General features: G+C 40.9%; 2 protein-coding genes across 3 annotated transcripts in view; one reads left to right on the forward strand and one right to left on the reverse strand.

Annotated features, from left to right (window-relative positions):
• Positions 1–4,660, reverse strand: part of LOC124625769 (apoptosis regulatory protein Siva-like) — a 32,514-nt gene extending 27,854 nt beyond the window's left edge. Inside the window, exons 1-2 of one of the 2 annotated variants that reach the window (XM_047149208.1) lie at positions 4,438–4,659; positions 4,175–4,344 (exon numbers count right to left, since the gene is read on the reverse strand). In XM_047149208.1, the coding sequence (XP_047005164.1) occupies positions 4,175–4,344; positions 4,438–4,555 (288 nt within the window). In that variant the 5' untranslated portion in view covers positions 4,556–4,659. Of the gene's footprint in view, positions 1–4,174; positions 4,345–4,437 lie in introns of both variants that reach the window. The other variant, XM_047149209.1, reaches the window with a different exon arrangement.
• Positions 4,661–19,224: 14,564 nt separating this feature from the next.
• The window catches only part of LOC124545758 (codanin-1), a 166,602-nt gene continuing 165,060 nt past the window's right edge, over positions 19,225–20,766 (forward strand). Inside the window, exon 1 of the mRNA XM_047124701.1 lies at positions 19,225–19,229. Within this exon, the coding sequence (XP_046980657.1) occupies positions 19,225–19,229 (5 nt within the window). The remainder of the gene's footprint in view (positions 19,230–20,766) is intronic.

The following is a 20,766-nucleotide window of genomic DNA, read 5'->3' on the forward strand; positions in this document are numbered from 1 at the left end:
GATGCAGAGAATTTGCCTAAGGAACTTGCACATTTAAGGACGGTGTTCAGAGACAATGGATACTCAACCCATCAAATTAACAGGGCCTTCTCAACTAAAGCCAGGAACTGGGAAGTGGATAAAGAGGAGAATGCACCAGCCAAGTCCCTAGCTTTTCTTCCTTTCTTGGAAATATCTACTTCAAGATAGCGAGGATTCTTAATAATTTTCACGTGAAAGTGGTTTTTCATCTACCTTCTAAGGTTTCGGATTTGCTGGGATCAGTGAAGGATGATTTATTACTGCGGAAGGCGGGAATTCACAAAATACCGCGTCAATGTGGTATGGCCTATATAGGACAGACAACACATACAGTGGAAGAGCGTTGTACAGAACAGCAATGTTGCACTCTTCTACTGCAACCCAGTAAGTCTGTCGTTGCAGAACATTGTATTTCTAACAGACATTCAATGGAGTACTACAAAACTTCGATTTTGGCCACAGCAACTTTCTGGGACTCCATTATCAAAGAATACGTTGAAATACCCATTGCGGGAAATATAATGAATCGTGACAATTGTTACCAATTGAATAACTCATGGAATCCCGTAATCTACGAAATTTGCTCGAGACAAAGACGCCAGAAGACTTTGATAGCTATGGCCAGCGACAACACCGACAGCAGCTGAGTATTGCAGTTCCACCAGCGAGGGCACTGTCGCTGGGCGGTGTGGCCCTTCTGTCTCCGTGACTGCAACACACGTGTGCATTACTATCAGCGCACTATGTAAGATGGAGCAGAGAACGTCTTCGTCAATCCTCGTTCAGCTCACCTGAAGATGGCTGGCAGTTGTCGAGCCGAAATATCGTGCAATGAAGTTTACGACGACCGGCTGCAAGCCCGGAATCTTTTTGAACAGTGCAATTCTTATATGTAAATATTAATAATGTAACATTTATTGGTGTTTTGTTGTGTAGAGGATTGTTTTATTAGTGTTAATTCAATATTTTTCAAAAGAAAATATGTGCATAATTTAGATAGTTCTTGTAAAATAATGGTGGACATTCAATGCTATGCTCACTTGCTGTCCCGTTAGTGACAAAGTTTTGAAGATGATTATTAGCGTACTTCGTAAACTTCTGATATTCAGATGTGAGTTAATTGTTATGGTTCATAATACAGGCTGACAATGTCTGACTAAACACATTTTTGTGTAAGACATCATCTGTGGCACCCAAAGGACGTATGGACTAAGGGTCATTCCGTGTAAAATCATGGATATTTTCATGGATCCTAAGGTGACCAATTCAGGATTTAGTCTCATATGGTACATAGATAACTATATGTCTTAATAGAAAAACTGCCAAATAGCACTGTCCTTAAGCTAACCATTTTTGATAAATTAAACAATGGAAAACCCAGGATGGAATGTAAAAATATTATGAAAAGGACAGTTGCTACTCACCATATAGCAGAGATGCTGAGTCGCAAATAGGCACAACAAAAACACTGTCACAATATAATCTTTTGGCCATCAAGGCCTTTGTTGAAAACACACACACACACACACACACACACACACACAAATGCAACCGACACACACATGATTGCAACCTCTGGCTGAAGCCACAGCTTCAGCTGCCAGAGGCTGCAGTCGTGTGTGGGAGTTGCGTGTGCGTGTGTCGTCTATTATCAATTAAGGCATTGATGGCCGAAAGCTTATATTGTGACAGTCTTTTTGTTGTGCCTTTCTGTGACTCACCATCTCTACTATATGGTGAGTAGAATTTCCCTTTTCATAATATTGTTACATTTTTTATAAATTCACAGTTGAAGCCTAGAGGGTGTGTACTGTAAACTGGGGCAACTTTGCCACTTTTTGAATAAGAACACCTTTGGCACCCTAGCAAGTCCCTGGATCATCCAATAGAGGCGCCAATGCTTTCACTGCACAAGACAACAATGAATGACGCATTTGGTGCCCATTTTACGTTTATTCATTGTTTCCTGGTCTTTGTCAGTGCTTTTTCTTTCAACTTGTGAAACACATTTTCTGTAGTCTGCCTAAGCATTCCAAGGTAACTGGAAACTATTTCTTTTGTTCAGTGCAGTACATAACTACATTTCAGAATCACTTTTAAAAATAAAATTGTGTGGTGTATTTAGCATAATAACATAACTTGGCAACGTCAGACTGCACTGAGAAGTGAAGAAGAAGAGGAGGAGAACCTTGAACAAATCCTCATGTGTGCAGATTGGGGAATGTCTCTTGATGCTCTTGATCTACGGCTCATCATGGAAAATTTCTTGGATTCGATGGGGAAGCAGATTTCACACTTTAACTTAACCTGGTGATGACTGGTACTATTCTTTTGTGAAACAATGTAAAAATTTTCTTCACGTAAGTGCTAAAATATTCCCCATTTAGAGCTAGCACTCAAAGAGATCAGCTTAAAGCATACTTTAGTCACTTGAAAGACTCGTCAGAAGGAACACCTCCATCCCACATATTCAATTATGACAATACAAATTTGACCGATCATACAGGGTAAAAAAAAAAAAAAAAAAGGATATCGTAGGGGATGTAACTATCCAGAAAGAGTTATAAACTCTACCAAAGCTATTATGTCTTTAAGGTTTCCGCCTTCGGCATAAGGAGAACTGCTTCCTCCTTTCATGGTTTATCATTCAAAGCAGCTTTCGGAGTTGTGGATTTTTAGGAGGACTGAAAGGAACAAAATATGGCAATACAGCAAGTGGATGGTTTCATGCTCTGCATTTTGAAAAGTGGTTTATGTTGTTGTGGCATGGGCAAAAAATCTATCTGGCCCCAAATGTTTAAAAGGAGACACTCTTAGTAACCTTGTGAATATAAGAGTAATCAAGGCATGCAGAACTCATGACATTCATTTTGTGTTCTTGTCCCCAGCCTCCACTCATCCGTGTCAACCTCTGGATGTTTCAGTCTTTGCTCCCTGTAATAGGAAATGGAGAGCCATACTGTCAGTTTATAAGATGAGAAACTAATCTAGTTCCAAGTCACTTGAAAAAACAGCATTTCCCAAACAGTTGTCAAAACTTCTCATTGCTTTGAAGAAAGGAGAGAAAATGAAAGCGAACATCATATCTGGGTTCAAGAAATGTGGCATTGTGCCACTAAATGCAGAAGAATTTTGTTCTTGAATCCCAGATGCAGAAAGAGCTGATGGCAACAGTACACCTACCAGAATTGGTGATTCACTCATGAATTGCCCTCAAGCCTGTCACAGAAGTTATAGTCAGAGTCCATTGAAGAGGAGATGAATGAAGGAGGAGAGCTGTTGCTTACGGCACCAGGAGAAGCTGTTGACAAATCACACTTGGCAAACCACCAATCTCTTCTGAGTGCCTCTGCAATGAAACAAATTGAGAGGACTCTTAGAATGAAGAACACTCAGAGGAATAACCGTCACAGCAGCAATGAATCTGACTGTGCTTTTTCTCTACATGACATACCTGACTCTGAACCTTAACAATATGCAGAACACATGGAAGAAATAGGTAGGCCTAGTCAGGAATTAGTTGATCTCCTCTAGAGGATCGTAACTCAGCCATTCGTGAACATAATGAAATTTATCTCATAAATGGCCCCGGATCTTACAAAACTAGACGTTGGAATGTTTGTTGCAGTAACATTCCTGACAAAAAAGGTGTAACACATTTTGTAAACTTATTCAGTTCTACAGAGACAGGCAGTTTGAAGGTGTCATACCTTCATACAACAGACATGGGGAAAAGTCTTTACTTTCCAGATGTACCAGATCAAGCACCCCTAGATGTGAAAAGACATTGTGTAAAAAATTAATAATAATTACAATCAAAGCTAAAGCAAATTATTCTTTTCTGATGAAAAAGTTAAACTTTTCTTTTCACTTGCAGTTATGATTAAATGAGTTTAAGTATTAAAAGATGTGAAAGTCAATTTTAAATTATGCTCATCCATTAGTTAACATTATTTAAATAGTACACGTATTTCACTGTAGACCCAGTAATATATTTTAAGGAACTCTGAATTAGTTCCATGTATAGTAGATGGAAATAATTACAACCTGTCGTTGACAGGCGGTAATCCGACCGCTAATACACCGTACACCTCTCGAACTATCATCAAATGAGATGGGACTTATAATGTGTTTGTATATTTTAAAAAGTTACCTCAATTTTCCCATATGTCTGTAACCGACAGCTACTGGTTAGAAACAATTGTTTATATGAGTCAGGTACGCTATGCGTACAATCTTGCACCCCATTGTTTTTTTCATGGGTTGCGTTCAATTTATCAGTAAACTGCCTGGCTCCCTTATACAACAGGGCAATCGTTTTATCTGTAAAAAATAATGGTGATTATTAATAGCTGAAATCGATGGGCACTGTCACCTGCACTCACGTCAGAACAGACTCAGAAACATATCCATTACCTTGTACCTGTTTCATGTGGTTTTTCATTAGGACGCCCGAGTTCACTTCTTTTTCGCTAACATGAATTTTTTGCTGTGGGAAGAAATCAAAATCGAATGGACACACTCTTTTCGGCATTGTCTGCCAATATTGCGATTATAACATTTACAAACACACACTTTAAAATTTCACCGCCAATGACGCTTCTGTCATGTTTTTCGCGGGAATTCCAGAGATTTCAAGTCCAAAGAATTATAGGAGCTGTTTAATGCAAAGATTAAAATTAGAAGCGCTACGAGGGAAAAAAAAGTATTTGGTTAACACAGATGTGAACATAGTACTACATTTACTTAAATAACACATGTGCTTTCATGGTTTTTATTTTTCACCGAAGTCTGCATGTGCCACTGTAGTATTAAAACAATCGTCATATGAATAAGAAGGGATGGCGGCGGAAATATTGAATGAAGTTTTAGCCGGGAATGTTGATGTTGAGGATGTCATTGCCTGGTTGACATTAAGAGAGTGTAGTGTTAGTAATTTAATTTTCTTTTTCAAATAATGAGTCATATTTTCATGTATTTAGTGTCGAATAACATATTGCGAAGATGATCCTAAACGGTTGTAACTAGTTTTCTTTTTGTAGGGACAATGGTCATCGACGCTGCAAGAGACAAAATGCACGAGAGGAGCATTTATTCTGCACTATCTAAATTATTTGAGGGAAGAGACATCGAGGTCCGTAAATACGAAATTAATATCAATGCTTAAGAGGTTGTCATGCATGGTAAACAGAAAATGAATACTGCTGAAAGCAAAGAATGTTTGTCTTCAGGGATCACCTACAAGTCAAACGTTTTCACTGTATATTAACCATAATGCTTCAAAAGTGTCATTCATTGCATGATAGTAATAAAATGTTGACAGATCTTTCTTTCTTGCGTTGTCTCACAGTATTCCACTCTTTCAGAAGTATAGTGTATAACTGCTAACAGAGGAGGCTATACAGATAAAATCACGTGTAAGGCATAGTGATGTGCTACTGTGTGTTAACTTACTCAAAAGATGTCACATGTTTGGAAGGTTTCTGGTTTAAAAAGCATTTTAACATAAAAAATGGTTGTGTGGGATTTATTTCCGCTATCATGAGATTGCTTTATTTCTTTTTTGCCTGCTGTCTTCATGTGTCATCCTTATATCTTGATATGTACATTAGTTAGACCTAAATGAATCATTACTGTAAATTTTATGCTTGTTGATTATCATCTGAAATTTGAACACACATGGTTTTAGTGCAGTAAAGATATGCTGCTTTTATGCCTTCAAATTATGCAACTGATTTTCTATCTGCTGCTGTGCTGCAATAAATGTCTTCAAAACACAGTGGGTGTAGGGTTGTTTGCTTTTCACATGAAACAGTAATTTCAGTTGATTATACACACATCAATGTTGGATCCTAGCATATAGCTTTTCCTAATGTAGTCCGAAATTCTACATTAGTGTATTTGACAGTCATTTGGGAAGTTCATCATTACATTGGCTGAAATGGTAGACAATTTGTCTCTTACTGAATGGTCTTTCGATGGTTGCTTGTCTCTGTCATTTTTGTTCTTGTTATGTTATAGTCTATTTTCTCTGTATTGTTTAATAACAGGACATATTTTCTTTTGCAGTGTCTATGGCAAGTTTAAATATTTTGTGGGTAAAATTTTACTTAAAGCAGCTACAGTATAATGTACTGATGTTGGCGGTGTGCAATTGATCTGGACAAGTGGACAAGCACACTGATTAAGTGGGTCAGTGTTTCTAAATTAAGTTGTGGGAGGTGGTAAGTGTATCATTGTTACGAATAAATGTTAAGCCACCTACCTTCTCCCGTGATTTAATTGAAAAACTTTGATTCACATTCTCAGTGTGCTTGTGAAGATAGATTGCACATTGCCAACATTAGCACACTACGCCGCCACTGCTGTAAGTAAAATTTAACGGACAGTTCTTTGTAGAATTCATTACTATATGCTTTTTACTAATAGGGGTAAGTAAATAATATCAGTTGCACACCACTAAATTGGTATTGTTGCATTTATCTTACTGCCATGTAGGTTCATGTTGTAAAGACAGCAGAGAACAAATGCCCAAGCTCCAGATAATTATTGGATATAGATTCTGCCTTCAATGCAAACACACTGTGTTTTCTTGCTACCCCAGCACGTTCCAGCACCTCTGTGCCACCCTCAGTGGGTTTTGTTTTATTGAAAACAGTGTAAAGGTATCGTAATTTAGGATGTAACTGATCTAACAAAATGAGGCCTAAAGAGAGGTTTTGTTCTTACCGTGATTTTACATTATACAGTTTTGCAGGACCATCTATATGGTGCCCAGCACTGATAGCTTGTCATCTGCAAATCAAACGATATAAATGTGATTTTTATCAGTGAGTTACCCCATTCCTTGAAAATATGTTAACTTACTTTGTGAAATTTTGGTTTGTCAAGCGCTGTTTCACTTCTGGATAATGTAGTTGTAAATTTTAGTTTAGAGGACAAAATGTTATCAGCAAAGCTAGAACTGTATACTCTTGAAATAAGACGAGAGAAGCGCAGGTTATATCTTGTTAGAAGGTATAAATGGAAATAAACTTAACATAATTTGAATAGACCTCTCTGTTTAGCAAGATCACTGAATACAGTAGGCGCATTGGACTTGTAGGAGTTAGTAATGAACCAGCCGTATCATTTGACATAGGCCATAGCTAACATTTTGATCAGTGGAAAAGTAGCTGATGAGAGTTTTGTGATATCATGATCATGTTTCAAATCAAATTAAATTGAGAATTAGCTTTACGGGTTAGTACAGTTCAATTTGTGACAGCAACAGTGCCTTGCACATTGATTCTGTATATGTTATTTCACAGGCATCTGCAAACTTGTAGCAATTCTAAACAACATACTTCAGAACTTTGCTAGGTGTCACACTTCCCCGAAATCAGCTTAGAGCGTGGAGCAAATCCTGGAATGCTGATGCTGAAGTCTTGAAGCGACGTCAGCGGTTGTAGTGGTTGTCCGGTGCCGGAGCGCTGGTGTGGAAGGGTGTCGTCGGCAGGGAACCTAATGATCACCTTTCCACTTGGCGTAACGTAAGCACTTAGGTTGCCACATGCAGCACTTCGAGAGATTTTGAAACGCTTCATTACACGTTGTGACACACCACCTAACGAGTCACACTAATCGTCACACATAAGCAGCACTAATGCGGTATCACCACTAACGACGACAGATAAACCACAAATGTCATTAGGATGAACGTGGGTAGAGAGCTCGTAAGTGGCGCCTGCTAACGGAGAGGTATGCTGAGCCAGTGGGGTGGGGAAACCGTAGCACGATGAGGGTGGTGTGCTGCGAGTAGAGGGGTGAGTCTCAGATGGTGAGGTCTTAGAGGGCGTGGCAGGAACCTGCGGGCTGCACCGGTTAGAAGAGTGGCGCGGTGTGCTGTCACATGAAGATGGAACTGTTATATTAGAGCCCTGGGAGCTGGGGCCCTCTGCTATTGGAGCCGGGAGGCGGGAAACCCCAGAATGAGTGTGGACTCGTTGATGGGGCCGGTATAGGCGTGAGTTTACTCGAATCGTGAGCAGAGGAAGAAGGCCAAGAGTGGCCAGAGAGCGTGGTCTCTTCAACGGTGGGTGAGGAAGGGGAAAACTCGACGCGAGCAGGTTTAACCCTGTTGAGGGAGACAGTAGTTACTGAGCTCTTAATTTCGATGTCCATTGTGTTACTGGTTCGTTTGACAACTCTGTATGGGCCTGTGTAAGGGGGCTGTAACAGGGCTTTGACAGTGTCATCGCGAAGGAACACAAATTCGCAAGTGTCGCGCACCTTGGGAACATATGTGTGCAGCGGAGTGTAGCTGGATGGGGGCGGGAGTTGAAGCTTGTTACAGTGTAACCTCACCTGTTCTACCAAGGATGGCAGTTCGGACTGTTTGGCGACTGGAGTAGAAGCAACAAGTTTGTCTGGCAGTGTAAGGGACTGGTCCGAACTCTGCCACTGAGCCTTTAAGGTCTTCCTTGAAAGTGGTCCGCAAACCGAGTAAGATGAATGGCAGGGCTTCCATCCAAAGGAGGCCATGGTAACGTAGGACCGTCTTAAAGTGTCCTATGCCAGTGTTCCACGAGGCCGTTGCTTTGGGGGTGGTATACTGTTGAATGAATTTTCTTGATGCCGCACAGCCTACATAGTTCAGAAAACAAGGCAGACTCAAATTGATGGCCTTGGTCGGTCGTCAGGTAAACAGGGGAGCCAAAGCGTGAAATCCAAGTGTCTATGAAGGATCATGCTACTGATTCGGATGTAATATTGGGTAGCGGGGCAGCTTCCACCCAACGAGAGGTTCTGTCTATAATAGATAGCACGTATCTGTAACCCTCGGAGGGGGTGAGGGGGCACACCAAGTCGATGTGAACATGCTGGAAGTGACTGGGAGGAGCGGTGAAGCTGCCTTGTGGGGGCGATGTGTGCCGCGAAACTTTATTTTGTTGGCACGGAATGGAGGCATGGGCTCAGTCTTGGCAGACCCGACACACGTCGTGCCAGACGAAGCGCTCTGAAATAATTCTGGTAGAGGCTCTCACACCTGGATGAGCTAGGTTGTGTAATTTGTCGAACACTTCTCTCTGTAGAGGTTTGGGTATGAAGGGACGCAGCGTACCAGTTGATTCGTCACACCAAACCTCGCCTATGACACCGGGCAAGGTGGATCGCACAGGTTTGAGGACGAGCTGTGATTGGAAATAAGGTCCATAGTTTCAGTGTCAGCAGACTGCAGTTGAGGCGTCATGTTCAAAACCACTGTACCTGACGAGGTCCTTGGGTTCTCGAGGCTATAGGACTGAGGAAATTCACGTCTGGCTGTTGTTGGTGAAATCCGGGCGGCGGCAGCGGCGTGTTGTAGAAGGCCATTTTGTAGCGGACTAAGGTCCACGCGGAAGCTAGCGCGGTAGTCACTTTGTACTCGGTTCGACGGATTATTTGAACTTCGGGGTCACCACTGAAGGAGATATCAAGGTGGTAAGGTAATGACCACAGTTCTCTCTTCTAATCATCAGTGCTTTTATTACACGACAAACGTACAGGTTGAAGACTAGGCGGGAACTGAGGTCCCAGAAGTATACAAAACAAAGATCAATTCGAAGACATAGTACACATATGATGTTCTGGCCTATCGATCCATGGATCGACGCCACACCTTCTTCAGATTAAAGATTATACCACATCTCTAATGATCTTGATGTCATGACATGTTAAATTATCATCCTCCTTTGTGTACATTGGAATGAAGCTGTTTTGACATTTTTTCCCTCTTTATTCTCAGAGTGAATGGTGCTCATTAGTGTAAGATGTGAAATCCTCCCCACAGATGGGACTATTAAAATCCTTGCCGCCAACTGCTGAAGCATTCATAACAAAGAGCCAAAGTATGAGGCACTCAAAAAAAGCGGTGGAGCTCAGAAAGCTGGCTACATCCAAAATTGACTTCTGCAAGATTTTGAGATAAATCTAGTTGTATATTGAAAGGATAGGCTAATGTAAAATTTAGGTAATGTATTTGTCACAGTACACAAAAAACTCAAATCCAATGAGATAGAAATTGAAGCTACTTGCAAGATTGCTTGAGCAAGACTCAGTATCAAGAGTGAGCATAAACTTGTATGAGCCTTTCCATCAAAGCCAGACACACTCACAGATGTAATCAAAAACATTAGGAAAAACATCAGCTCATTAGTACATATGTTCCCCAGTCATTCTGTCATTATTGGAGACTTCAGGCATCCAACAATTAATTGAGATAATTACTTTTTTGTTAGTGGTGGGCTTGTGGGCCTGTGAAACAATATTAAATACCTTACCTAATCTAATCCAAAGGCCGTAAATTCAACTAAATACCTAGGAATTACGATTACAAACAATTTAAATTGGAAAGAATACACAGAAAATGTTGTGGGGAAGGCAAACCAAAGACTGTTTTTTATTGGTAGAACACTTAGAAAATGTAACAGATCTACTAAAGAGATTGCCTACACTATTTTTGTCCATCCTCTGAGATTACTGCTGTGTGGTCTCTTGGACCCTTACCTGACGTGATTAACAGAGTACATCGAGAAAGTTCAGAGAAGAGCAGTACGTTTTGTATTATTGTGAAATAGGGGAGAGAATGTCATGAACACGATGCAGGATTTGGAATGAACACCATTAAAACAAAGGCGTTTTTCATTGTGGTGGAATCTTCTCACAAAATTGAAGTTGCAAATCTCTAAGTGTGAAAATATGTTGACACTGACCTACATAGGGAGAAATGATCATCATCATAAAACAAGGGAAATCAGAGCTCGCACAGAAAGATATAGATGTTCATTTTTTCCGCATGCTGTTAGAGATTGGAATAATAGAGAATTATTGTGGAGGTGTTTTGATGAATGGACTGCCAGGCACTTAGGTGTGATTTGCAGAGTATCCATGTACTGTAGACGTAGATAAAACAGATACACTGATGGAAAAAAATTGCAACCCGAAGGAGGAGTTGTGCACCATAAATGAAAGTAGATAGGTGTGTTTCTACACCCGATAGATTATGTCTATTCAGATTTCATGCCAGTTGCATAAGAGTTACGCTGGTAGTGCCACAGTGAAGATGCAAATCAGGTTTGCTTCAAATACACACTGTAACAGTTGTGAGCGTTAGTTACCTTTGAAATTGGACATGGTGAGTTAATGTTAAGCAAGAATGCCTGTAAGATGACAAAAGATGCCCTTATTAACACCTCACAGAGTTTTAACACTGTCATGTAATAGGGCTACAGGAAGATCAATGTTCCTACTACAATATTGCAGAAAGACTTGTCAGAAATGTAGCAGTTGCACATGATTGCTGGCAGTGGTGAACATGAGAATGTCGCAAGAAGACCGCAGAAGCTCTGGATGGCCATATGGCAGTGCTGAAAGGGAAGACCATAATGTTGGCTTATGCCACTGCACATCATACTGCATCTGCGACAGCAATTTGAGCAGCAGTTGGCACAACAGTTACATAACAAACTGCTACGAATCAATTACTTCAAGGACAGCTATGAACCAGATGCCCTGTTGCTTGCATTCCACTGACCGCAAATTACTACGATTTGTGATTTCAGTGGTGTCATGTAAGAGCCCATTCAAAGGCAGGGTGGAGGTCTGTTGTGTATTCTGATGAAAGCTGGTTTAGCCTCGGTGTCAGTGATGGCCTTGTGTTGTCTAGAAGAAAGCCAATTGAGGGCCTGCGGCCAACCTATGTGTGTACTAGACACACTGGACCGACACCTGGAGTTATGGTCTGAGGTGCAATTTTGTACGACAGCAGGAACACTCCTGTGATTATCCTGCACACGTTGACTGTAAATTTGTACACCAGTCTGGTTATTGTACCTGTTGCGCTGCTGCTACTAAACTGTGTTCCACAGGATGTTTTGCAATGGGATAACTGGTCACCATACCTCTGTTGTTACCCAACATGCTCCACAGTGTGTTGACATGTTGCCATGGACTAGTTGATCACCAGATCTGTTTCCAGTCGAGCACATACGGGTCATCATTGGACAACAACTCTAGCATCTTTCACAAACAGCATTAACTGTACCTCTTTTGACCGACCAAGTGCAACAGGCGTGCAATTCCATCCCATGGACTGACATCTGACATCTGGCGCCTGTACAACACAATGCGTGCATATTTGCATTTCATTTACAATGGCTTATCATGCACTTACATTAACCCGTAATCTTGCAATGTTAATCACTTAAACACATTACCTGGACACACATATTTTCGAAATTTTATTACTCCACTTTAATTACTTTTTGGTGTTGCAATTTTTTTCTGTCAGTGTATATTGGATCTGATGGCAACAAATAAATGTGACTTCTTCAAGCATGTCCATTACGAAACTGTTCTCAGTGACTGAGGCATAACACAGGGTATAACAGTATACATCAGTGGTAGTTAACCTAATCCCAACTCTCCACCAGTGGGTGTGCCATCTGTCATGCTGGGTAGGAGGGTTATAGAAAAATGTTCATTAGGTTTTCATAAAAATGTTGAGAAAGTATATGTTACGTAATGACTGTTATGTATCTGCTTTAACTTGCTGTAATTCTGCTTTTATAAATTTTACAAAATAAGGTTGTTTCCCTTCTTTATAAACCAGAACTGCTGTTAACTGTGGGCGATTAGAAAATTTTACTACTAACCGTGATATACAAGTTGGTGGTAGGTAAGAAAGATTGACTACTCATGGCATAGATAAAGGAAAAGCACTTGGCAGTTGAAAGAGCAAAGCCCGAAATCTTCAATGTCTGCCGTAGCAGAATCTCATGGAAAGACCTCTAACAAATCCAAAATAATTCTGGTTGCAGTCTAAAGGCTTCAGTGGCATCAAAGTTAGTGTCCAGATACCTGAGTATGACACAGAAACTGGAACTGAGGGTACCAAATCAAAAGCAGAATTGCTGAACTCTATTGTCAAGTGTTTCTGTACCGTGGAAAATTTAGGAGTAGTGCCCCAGTTTAATTTTCACACCATTGAAATATCTCTGATACAAATATTAGTGCCAGGGTCATTGAAAAACAACTGAATTTGCTGAAATTGAATAAAGCTACAAGTATGATGGAAAATCTATCAGATTCTACAGAGAAGTTGTGTATAAATGAGCTCCTCTATTACTTGTAATGTACCAGAGATCCATTAAGCTACCAACTTTGACCATCTGTAGGAAGCAAGCACATGTTGCATCTAGCTGTTTCAGAACCACAAAACATAATTTGAGCTCAAGATATCTATCAAGATATCTGGAACAAAATGACCCTCTTCATAGAATGATGACATAGGCTCACTCTTAGGTAAATAAGGTGGCAGACATTGATTCATTGATAAAACACTGGGAAAAGACAACAAGTTTGCAAAGATGACACTACATAAAATTTAAAAAAAAAAAAAAAAATCATGTGTTCCATCTTAGAATATTGCACAAATGTGTGGTCCCATACCAAATAGGACTAATGGAGGACACTCAATGTATACAAAGAACAGCGCACGAATGATCACAAATGTGTTTCATCCATAGCAGACGCCAACTATGCTCTGAAAGCATACTTACAAAGTTTTGAAAACCAGTATTAAATGAGGAATGCACTAAAGCCCCATACGCGATATTCACATAGGGACTGTAAAGACAAGATTAGATTAATTACCATTCACACAGAAGCATTTATACAACTATTCTTCATTGGCTATGTATCCAAATGGAACACGAAGGCACCTTAATATTTTCTGCTGGGCGCTTTTCAGTTTTTTGCAGAGTATCAGTACAGGTGTAGGTGTAGAACTCACGCTGGCAACTATTTCTTGTCAGAATATTGCAAAATCTAAAACTTAAGGGCACTGTTTGACGTAATGTTGTGAATACTGAATGGGAGTTTTACTCAGCAGGAATGGTGTTCAGATTAATTTTGTGATGTTCCTATCTATCACCTCTGTTATAAAATTTAAGATAAATTATTTACTTTTCATTTGTGCTGCATTGTATGATCATGGTGTATGCTAGCACCAAACTTCTTTCGTGCCCACATAAAGGATTATGTCTTTACCTACCGATACTCTGAACTGTGTCAGCACTTCGGAATATGCGACTTGTCCAGAAAATACAATTTATTTGTAAGGGCTATACAAATAGTCTTATAATTGTTATGACATCATAAAACAAAGTAATACATAAACATGTCAGTTTTCTTGAAATTTGTTATTCAGATTATCTTGTGCAGACAAGTGAATGAGGCAGAGAAAGGTGACAAAAGAAAGACCATTCTTGTTTAAAGCAGATAGAGGAAAAGGAAAAAAAAACATAGATATTAAATCCAATATATGTTATATTCAAATTTACAACTAATTTCAGTTTAGACACCATCATCTGTCTGTCATAATATGTCCACCAAATGATGGTCTCTGGACCAAAGTTAGTGACAATATATAATCATAATAATCATCAGTCATTCAATTTTAAATGCTGCGTAAAAGTCACTTCTAGACTTCTTTGGACATTGGGGTAAGGAAGGAAGATTTGGTTTTAATATTCTATCAACAATGAGATTATTAGCTGAGGAGTGTAAGCTTGGATTAAGGAAGGAAGGTGGGTATGCCCTTTCATTTGTCTTAAGCGATTTGGAGAAATTATGGAAAGCTTAAATGTGGCTGGCCTGAGGGGGATCTGAACTGTCATCCTCGTGAGTGTGACTTCAATGTCTGACATTGCGATCACATCAGTTTTAGGCATTCATCGTTTTGGTGGTCCTAAAAAGTCAGTCTTAACTCATATATGAAATGTAGATGAATTGTTTTTTCTGTGTACGTCTGTCATATGTTGAAGCAAAATGCTGACAAATCGTATAATGGGGAGACGAAATGCAATTTTTATGTCTATTCTGCCAATGCTATTTCGTCCTTTGAATAGATACACTTTTGAAAAGAACAGTGTTAAAACAGTACCAGAGAAGGAAAGTTGCTACTCACCATATAGCAGAGATGCTGAGTCGCGACAGGCACAATAAAAAGATTCACACACTCATAGCTTTCGGCCATTAAGGCCTTTATCAGCAGTAGACACGCATACACTCACACGCACACACACACACGCACACTCATGCAAACGCAACTTGCACGCACGTCTGCAGTCTCAGAGAGCTGAAACTACACTGTGAGCAGCAGCACCAGTGCATGATGGGAGTGGCGACTGGGTGGGGGTAAGGAGGAGGCTGGGGTGGGGAGAGGGAGGGATAGTATGGTGGGAGTGGCAGACAGTGAAGTGTTGCAGTTTAGATGGAGGGCAGGAGAGAAGGTGGGAGGGGGTAAGTAGCGGAAAGGAGAGAAATTAAAACAGTTGGTGAGACCCTCAGTGTATTTAGAGAAGGACTGATCGTCACTGCAGATGCGACGACTACGGGTGGCTAGGCTGTACAGAAGGGACTTCTTGGTATGGAATCAGTGGCAGCTGTCAAAATGGAGGTATTGCTGATGGTTAGTAGGTTTGATATGGACAGAGGTACTGATGTAGCCATCTCTGAGGTGGAGGTCAACATCTAGGAAGGTGGCTTGTTGGGTTGAGTAGGACCAGGTGAAGCAAATTGGGGAGAAGTTGTTGAGGTTCTGGAGGAACATGAATAAGGTGTCCTCACGTTCAATCCAGATAGCAAAGATGTCATCAGTGAATCTGAACCAGGGGAGCAGTTTAGGATTCTGGGTTGTTAGGAAGGATTACTCTAGATGGCTCATGAATAGGTTAGCATAGGATGGTGCCATGCAGGTGCCCATAGCCGTACCACGGATTTGTTTGTAGGTAATGCCTTCAAAGGAGAAGTAAGTGTGGGTAAGGATATAGTTGGTCATGGAGACTAGGAAGGAGGTTGTTGGTGTGGAATCCATAGGGTGTCTGGAAAGGTAGTGTTCTATAGCAGTAAGGCCATGGGCATTAGGAATGTTAGTGGACAGGGAGGTGGCATCAATAGTGACGAGCAGGGCACCGTGTGGTAAAGGGAAAGGAACTGTGGAGAGTCGGTCGAGGAAATGGTTGGTATCTTTTATATAGGAGGAGAGGTTCCAGGTAATAGATCGAAGGTGTTGGTCTGTGAGAGCAGAAATTCTCTCAGGGGGGGCACAGTAACTGGCCACAATGGGGTGTGCTAGGTGGTTGGGTTTATGAACTTAGGAAGCATGTAGAAGGTGAGAGTGCAGGGAGTAGTAGGGGTAAGTAGAGAGATGGACTCTGGGGAGGGGTTCTGGGATGGGCCTAAGGAGTTGAGTAGTGACTGGAGATACTGCTGGATTACTGAAATGGGATCACTGTGGCATGGTTTGTAGGTGGAAGTGTCTGACAGCTGACGGAATCCTTCTGCCACGTAATCATAGCGGTTCAAAACAACATTGGTGGAGCCTTTGTCTGCAGGTAGGATTACAAGATCGGGATCAGTTTTTAGATGGTGGACTGAGGTTCTTTCTGCGGATGTAAGGTTAGTATGCATGTTGAGGGATTTGGGGAATGATGGTGAGGCAAGGTTCAAGGATAATAAATTCTGGAAAGTTAACAGGGGGTGGTTTGAAGGCAGTGGGGGTGGATCACGGTTGGACGGAAAAGTGAACTGAGTTAGGCAAGGTTCAATATTGGTCTTTGGTTGAGTCTGATTGGTCAGCTTGGTGGCGAAAAAGTGTTTCCACTGTAGGGACCGGGAGAAGGAGAGAAGGTCTTTAAGTAGTCTTGCATGGTTGAATTTGGGAGTGGGGCAAAAGGTGAGGCCTTTGGAAAGGACTGATATTACTGTGGGACTAAGGCTTCTGGAGGAAAGTTTCATGACTGTTGTGGGTCTGATTAGGTTTTGGGTTCTGTGTGGTGGTGGGAGGAGGGAGTTTTGGAGGGTGGGGTAAGTGTAGTAGGTCTGCGATACAGGGTTTGTCAGCTATGAGGGGGCGTGGGGGGGGGGGGGGGGTTTGGAGGTTGTTGTAGAAGTGGTGGACAGTGGTACTCCGAGGCGGGAGTAGGAAGTGAGCAGGATGGAGAGCTTTTGCAGGAGTATGTTGGTGAGGGCTAAGTATTGGTGGAATCTGGACAGGCGGAGGTCATTGTGGAAGGAGGGGTGGCAACCAGAGATGGGTAATTTTATGGTAAGGCCATTAGGGGGGGATTTCATGAGCCAAGCAACAACGCAGGAACAGTGTGTGGAACTGGGATCTGGCTAGGGATAAGGAAACTTTTCTGTATTGATGCAGATGGAAGGAGCAAGGATCCATGGTGATGGAAAAATGCGAAAAATTATTTAAAAATACACCCAAATACATGTGAAAAGGGCGAAATGGATGCACAGGGGGAAGAAAAGAGATGCAATTTGAGGAAGACGACGATAGTGTAGGGCGATAACTCACTAAAATTGGCGAGAAGTCACAAAGGTCACAGTAGAGAATAACTAATCATTAATAAATATATGTATATTACTGTGGGTAGCAGGTTTGAGGCCAGATAAGCGTAAAGAAGGGGAACGGCAGATGTGACTGGATGAGGTGGGTTTAGTGGGCGCGAACAGGGATAGAATCGAGAAAGTTTGGGGGGTGCGGAGGGGTTCGTAGTTAGAGATGTAAGATCGTGTGGCACCGGAAAAGTGCGGGAGATAACATGCAAAAAATACAGGAAATGACACAGGGAGCATGATCAGTTTGAAGGAATAGGCTTAAATATATCGGCGGGAGTAATGTGGGACATAAGATGCTGCACCAACAATCAGCGTGGTCTTGAGGCCGTCTGTTGCTCGCGACCAAGTCGGTTGATACAGTGTGGCTCATAAGTAGAGTGTACCCTATGCAAAAGAAAGTAGTTACAAAGGAAAACAGCACAGGGTTAGGATCGAAGAAAAGCCGTCAGGCAAAAATCAAACAATGGAGAATCCAGGATGTAATGTAACAACACCAGAGAAGGAAAGCTGCTACTCACCACCTAGCGGAGATGCTGAGTCGCAATAGGCACAATAAAAAGATTAACATACTTGTAGCTTTCGGCCATTAAGGCCTTTGTCAGCAGTACGCGCGTGCGCGCGCGCGCGCGCGCACACACACACACACACACACACACACACACACACACACACACACACGCGCGCGCGCTGGCAGCCCGGATTTTCCATTGTTTGTTTAGTGTTAAAACAGTGAAATTTTTACTGAATATATATAATATATATGCCTGCATTTACAAGTAAAATGAACAAAATGCCTTCTACAGATTTGAAATTTTTTGTTCTTTACTAATAAAATTTCCACTTTTTAAAAATGGATTAATTATTATAAAACAGTTTCTGTCAGGTTAGTGGTTCTCAATTTACTTGTAATAACTTATTACCATCCTGAGTAGAAATTGATCAAATTTGAGATTTCTAGTCCAATTAGTTTCGAAAATAATGGCACGTGAAAGTCAAAAATATAGTTTTGAGAAAAATTAATAGGCTTAGTATTGCAATTTTAGTATAGTTCTTCTCTTGGTCCATCTTGTTTTCTGTCTAGCTTCTTTTGTGCATTTTAAATTAGTAATTCTTGCTTCATGGATTCTCTCTTATCTATTTGCACCAAGGATTTTGCAATTTTCCACTAGATTTTTTTCCCAATATACCCAAAACATCCAGTTTTCTGGTTACGTTATCATTGAAGCATAAAATGTCATTATAAACACCAAATTTGAGGGTTGTAATCCAAACAAATACAGTTTCTGGTAGCTGGGTCCAAATGACAGAATTCACATATTCATTTAAATTTTGCATTTTCATACGAAAACATTTCTCCAACAAAGTATCTTTACAATGATCTCTAAATATGGGTTTAATTTAGTTCATTACTGCTGCAGGTAAAGAATGTTTGTGGTCATATGTTGCACTTCTATACTTGCTCGAAGTGTCAGGATCATAACTCGCAAAAAAATTGTATTTGTATGAAACAGAAACTGTTTTGCGCAGTTAACAGCTGGCATTTGAAATACACAAAAATCTAAATATCAATTTTTTGAGGCCATTTGCCTTCTGTATTCCCTTTGATGTATAATAAGTAGATTTTTGCAAAGTAAAATGTGCTTTAAGAATTTTGTAGATCATAGCTGTCACAATGATTAAGGCAATGGGCTTGTACTGAGGAAAGCATTATTGAAATTTGTGAATAATCTTCTATTATAACTATAAATATTATCATATATAAAAACAAAGATGAGGTGACTTACCGAACAAAAGCGCTGGCAGGTCGATAGACACACAAACATACACACAAAATTCAAGCTTTCGCAACAAACTGTTGCCTCATCAGGAAAGAGGGAAGGAGAGGGGAAGACGAAAGGAAGTGGGTTTTAAGGGAGAGGGTAAGGAGTCATTCCAATCCCGGGAGCGGAAAGACTTACCTTAGGGGGAAAAAAGGACAGGTATACACTCGCACACACGCACATATCCATCCACACATACAGACACAAGCAGACATATTTATCAGGCATTTATTAGGATTATTTGTTTAGTAATGAAGAAAGAAATATCATGTGAAATGTATAAGACACAAATCCATTTTTCTCCTAAAGAGCGATTAATTCAGCTCTATTCACTAAAGTGAAATGGCTAGAGAAAGAAACACTTCGTGATTATATACGAATTGAAAACTTAACTAGTTAAAAGTGTGTCATATTTTGACCTGCAGGAAGCAAATGTTTCTCATGTTTACAGGATACTTTCCCATCGACAACACTACAGCTATCCATTAGAGCTAACTTTTAGTGACCATCTTGTTTCTGTCAGACTTCTCTTCTTTGTTGCAAAGCTGTGCAGTATATTAACTGTGGCTGTTTTATTATATTATATTTACTGTGACTTCTTAACAATAACTAGATTTTCAATAGTAGGAAAGTTGTGGTAGAATGTAAATAATTTAGGAGTAAAGAAGACCGCTCACTGAATAGCAGAAATATCGAGTCATCAACAGGCACACACAAAAGAGAGAGAAAAATTTGTAGTTTTTGGAATCGATCCTTTCTCAAGCTACGTACAAATACACAAACAAAGCACATCTGTGCACACATGCCTGTGCCCTACATAGTGCTGGCTGGATGCTCAGTGCAGTTTAGCAGTTGAACTGGGTGGAGTGGATGTGCCAGGTGAGATGGGTAGAAGGAGAGAGAGAGAGAGAGAGAGAGAGAGAGCAGCAGCATTCAAGAAGAGGGTTAGGGGTGGGTAGCCAGCAGCTTCAAGGGAGGCAGCCAGTTTGCTGGTTATGAATGCAGTTGGGAGGGATGGCATGTTTATGGGCTAGGCATATGATGCACAACTGCTGGAGGCAGTGTGTAATTGCGCACAATAAAGATGATGGGAATCACTTCAGTAATCATATCCCTGTGGAAGACCCAAATACAAGACCTGCCCGATTCACCCCCTGCCCCTCCCCCTACCCCCCATACCACAGTCTGATCACAGGGCTATCCAATCTCATCACATGCCCATGACGGGCAGGGCCACCTTTGAAAGCAGCCAAGTCGTATATCAAGCCTGCTGCAGTCACTGCACAGCTTGTTATCTCGGTATGACAACCTAGCAGCAGTCCACCAGATTGAATGACCACTGTCAAAATGTTGGCATGCAGCTGAATGCAACATACTCAATTTCTATGTCTGCTTCACAATCCGGACCATCTGGATGCTTTGCTTGACCTCCAGCTTCTTGGAACTATACAGATGGGAGTTATCCTTGGAACACATCCTTCACTTCCATAAT

Source organism: Schistocerca americana, chromosome 8, assembly GCF_021461395.2.
Source record: "Schistocerca americana isolate TAMUIC-IGC-003095 chromosome 8, iqSchAmer2.1, whole genome shotgun sequence".
Classification (NCBI taxonomy): domain Eukaryota; kingdom Metazoa; phylum Arthropoda; class Insecta; order Orthoptera; family Acrididae; genus Schistocerca; species Schistocerca americana.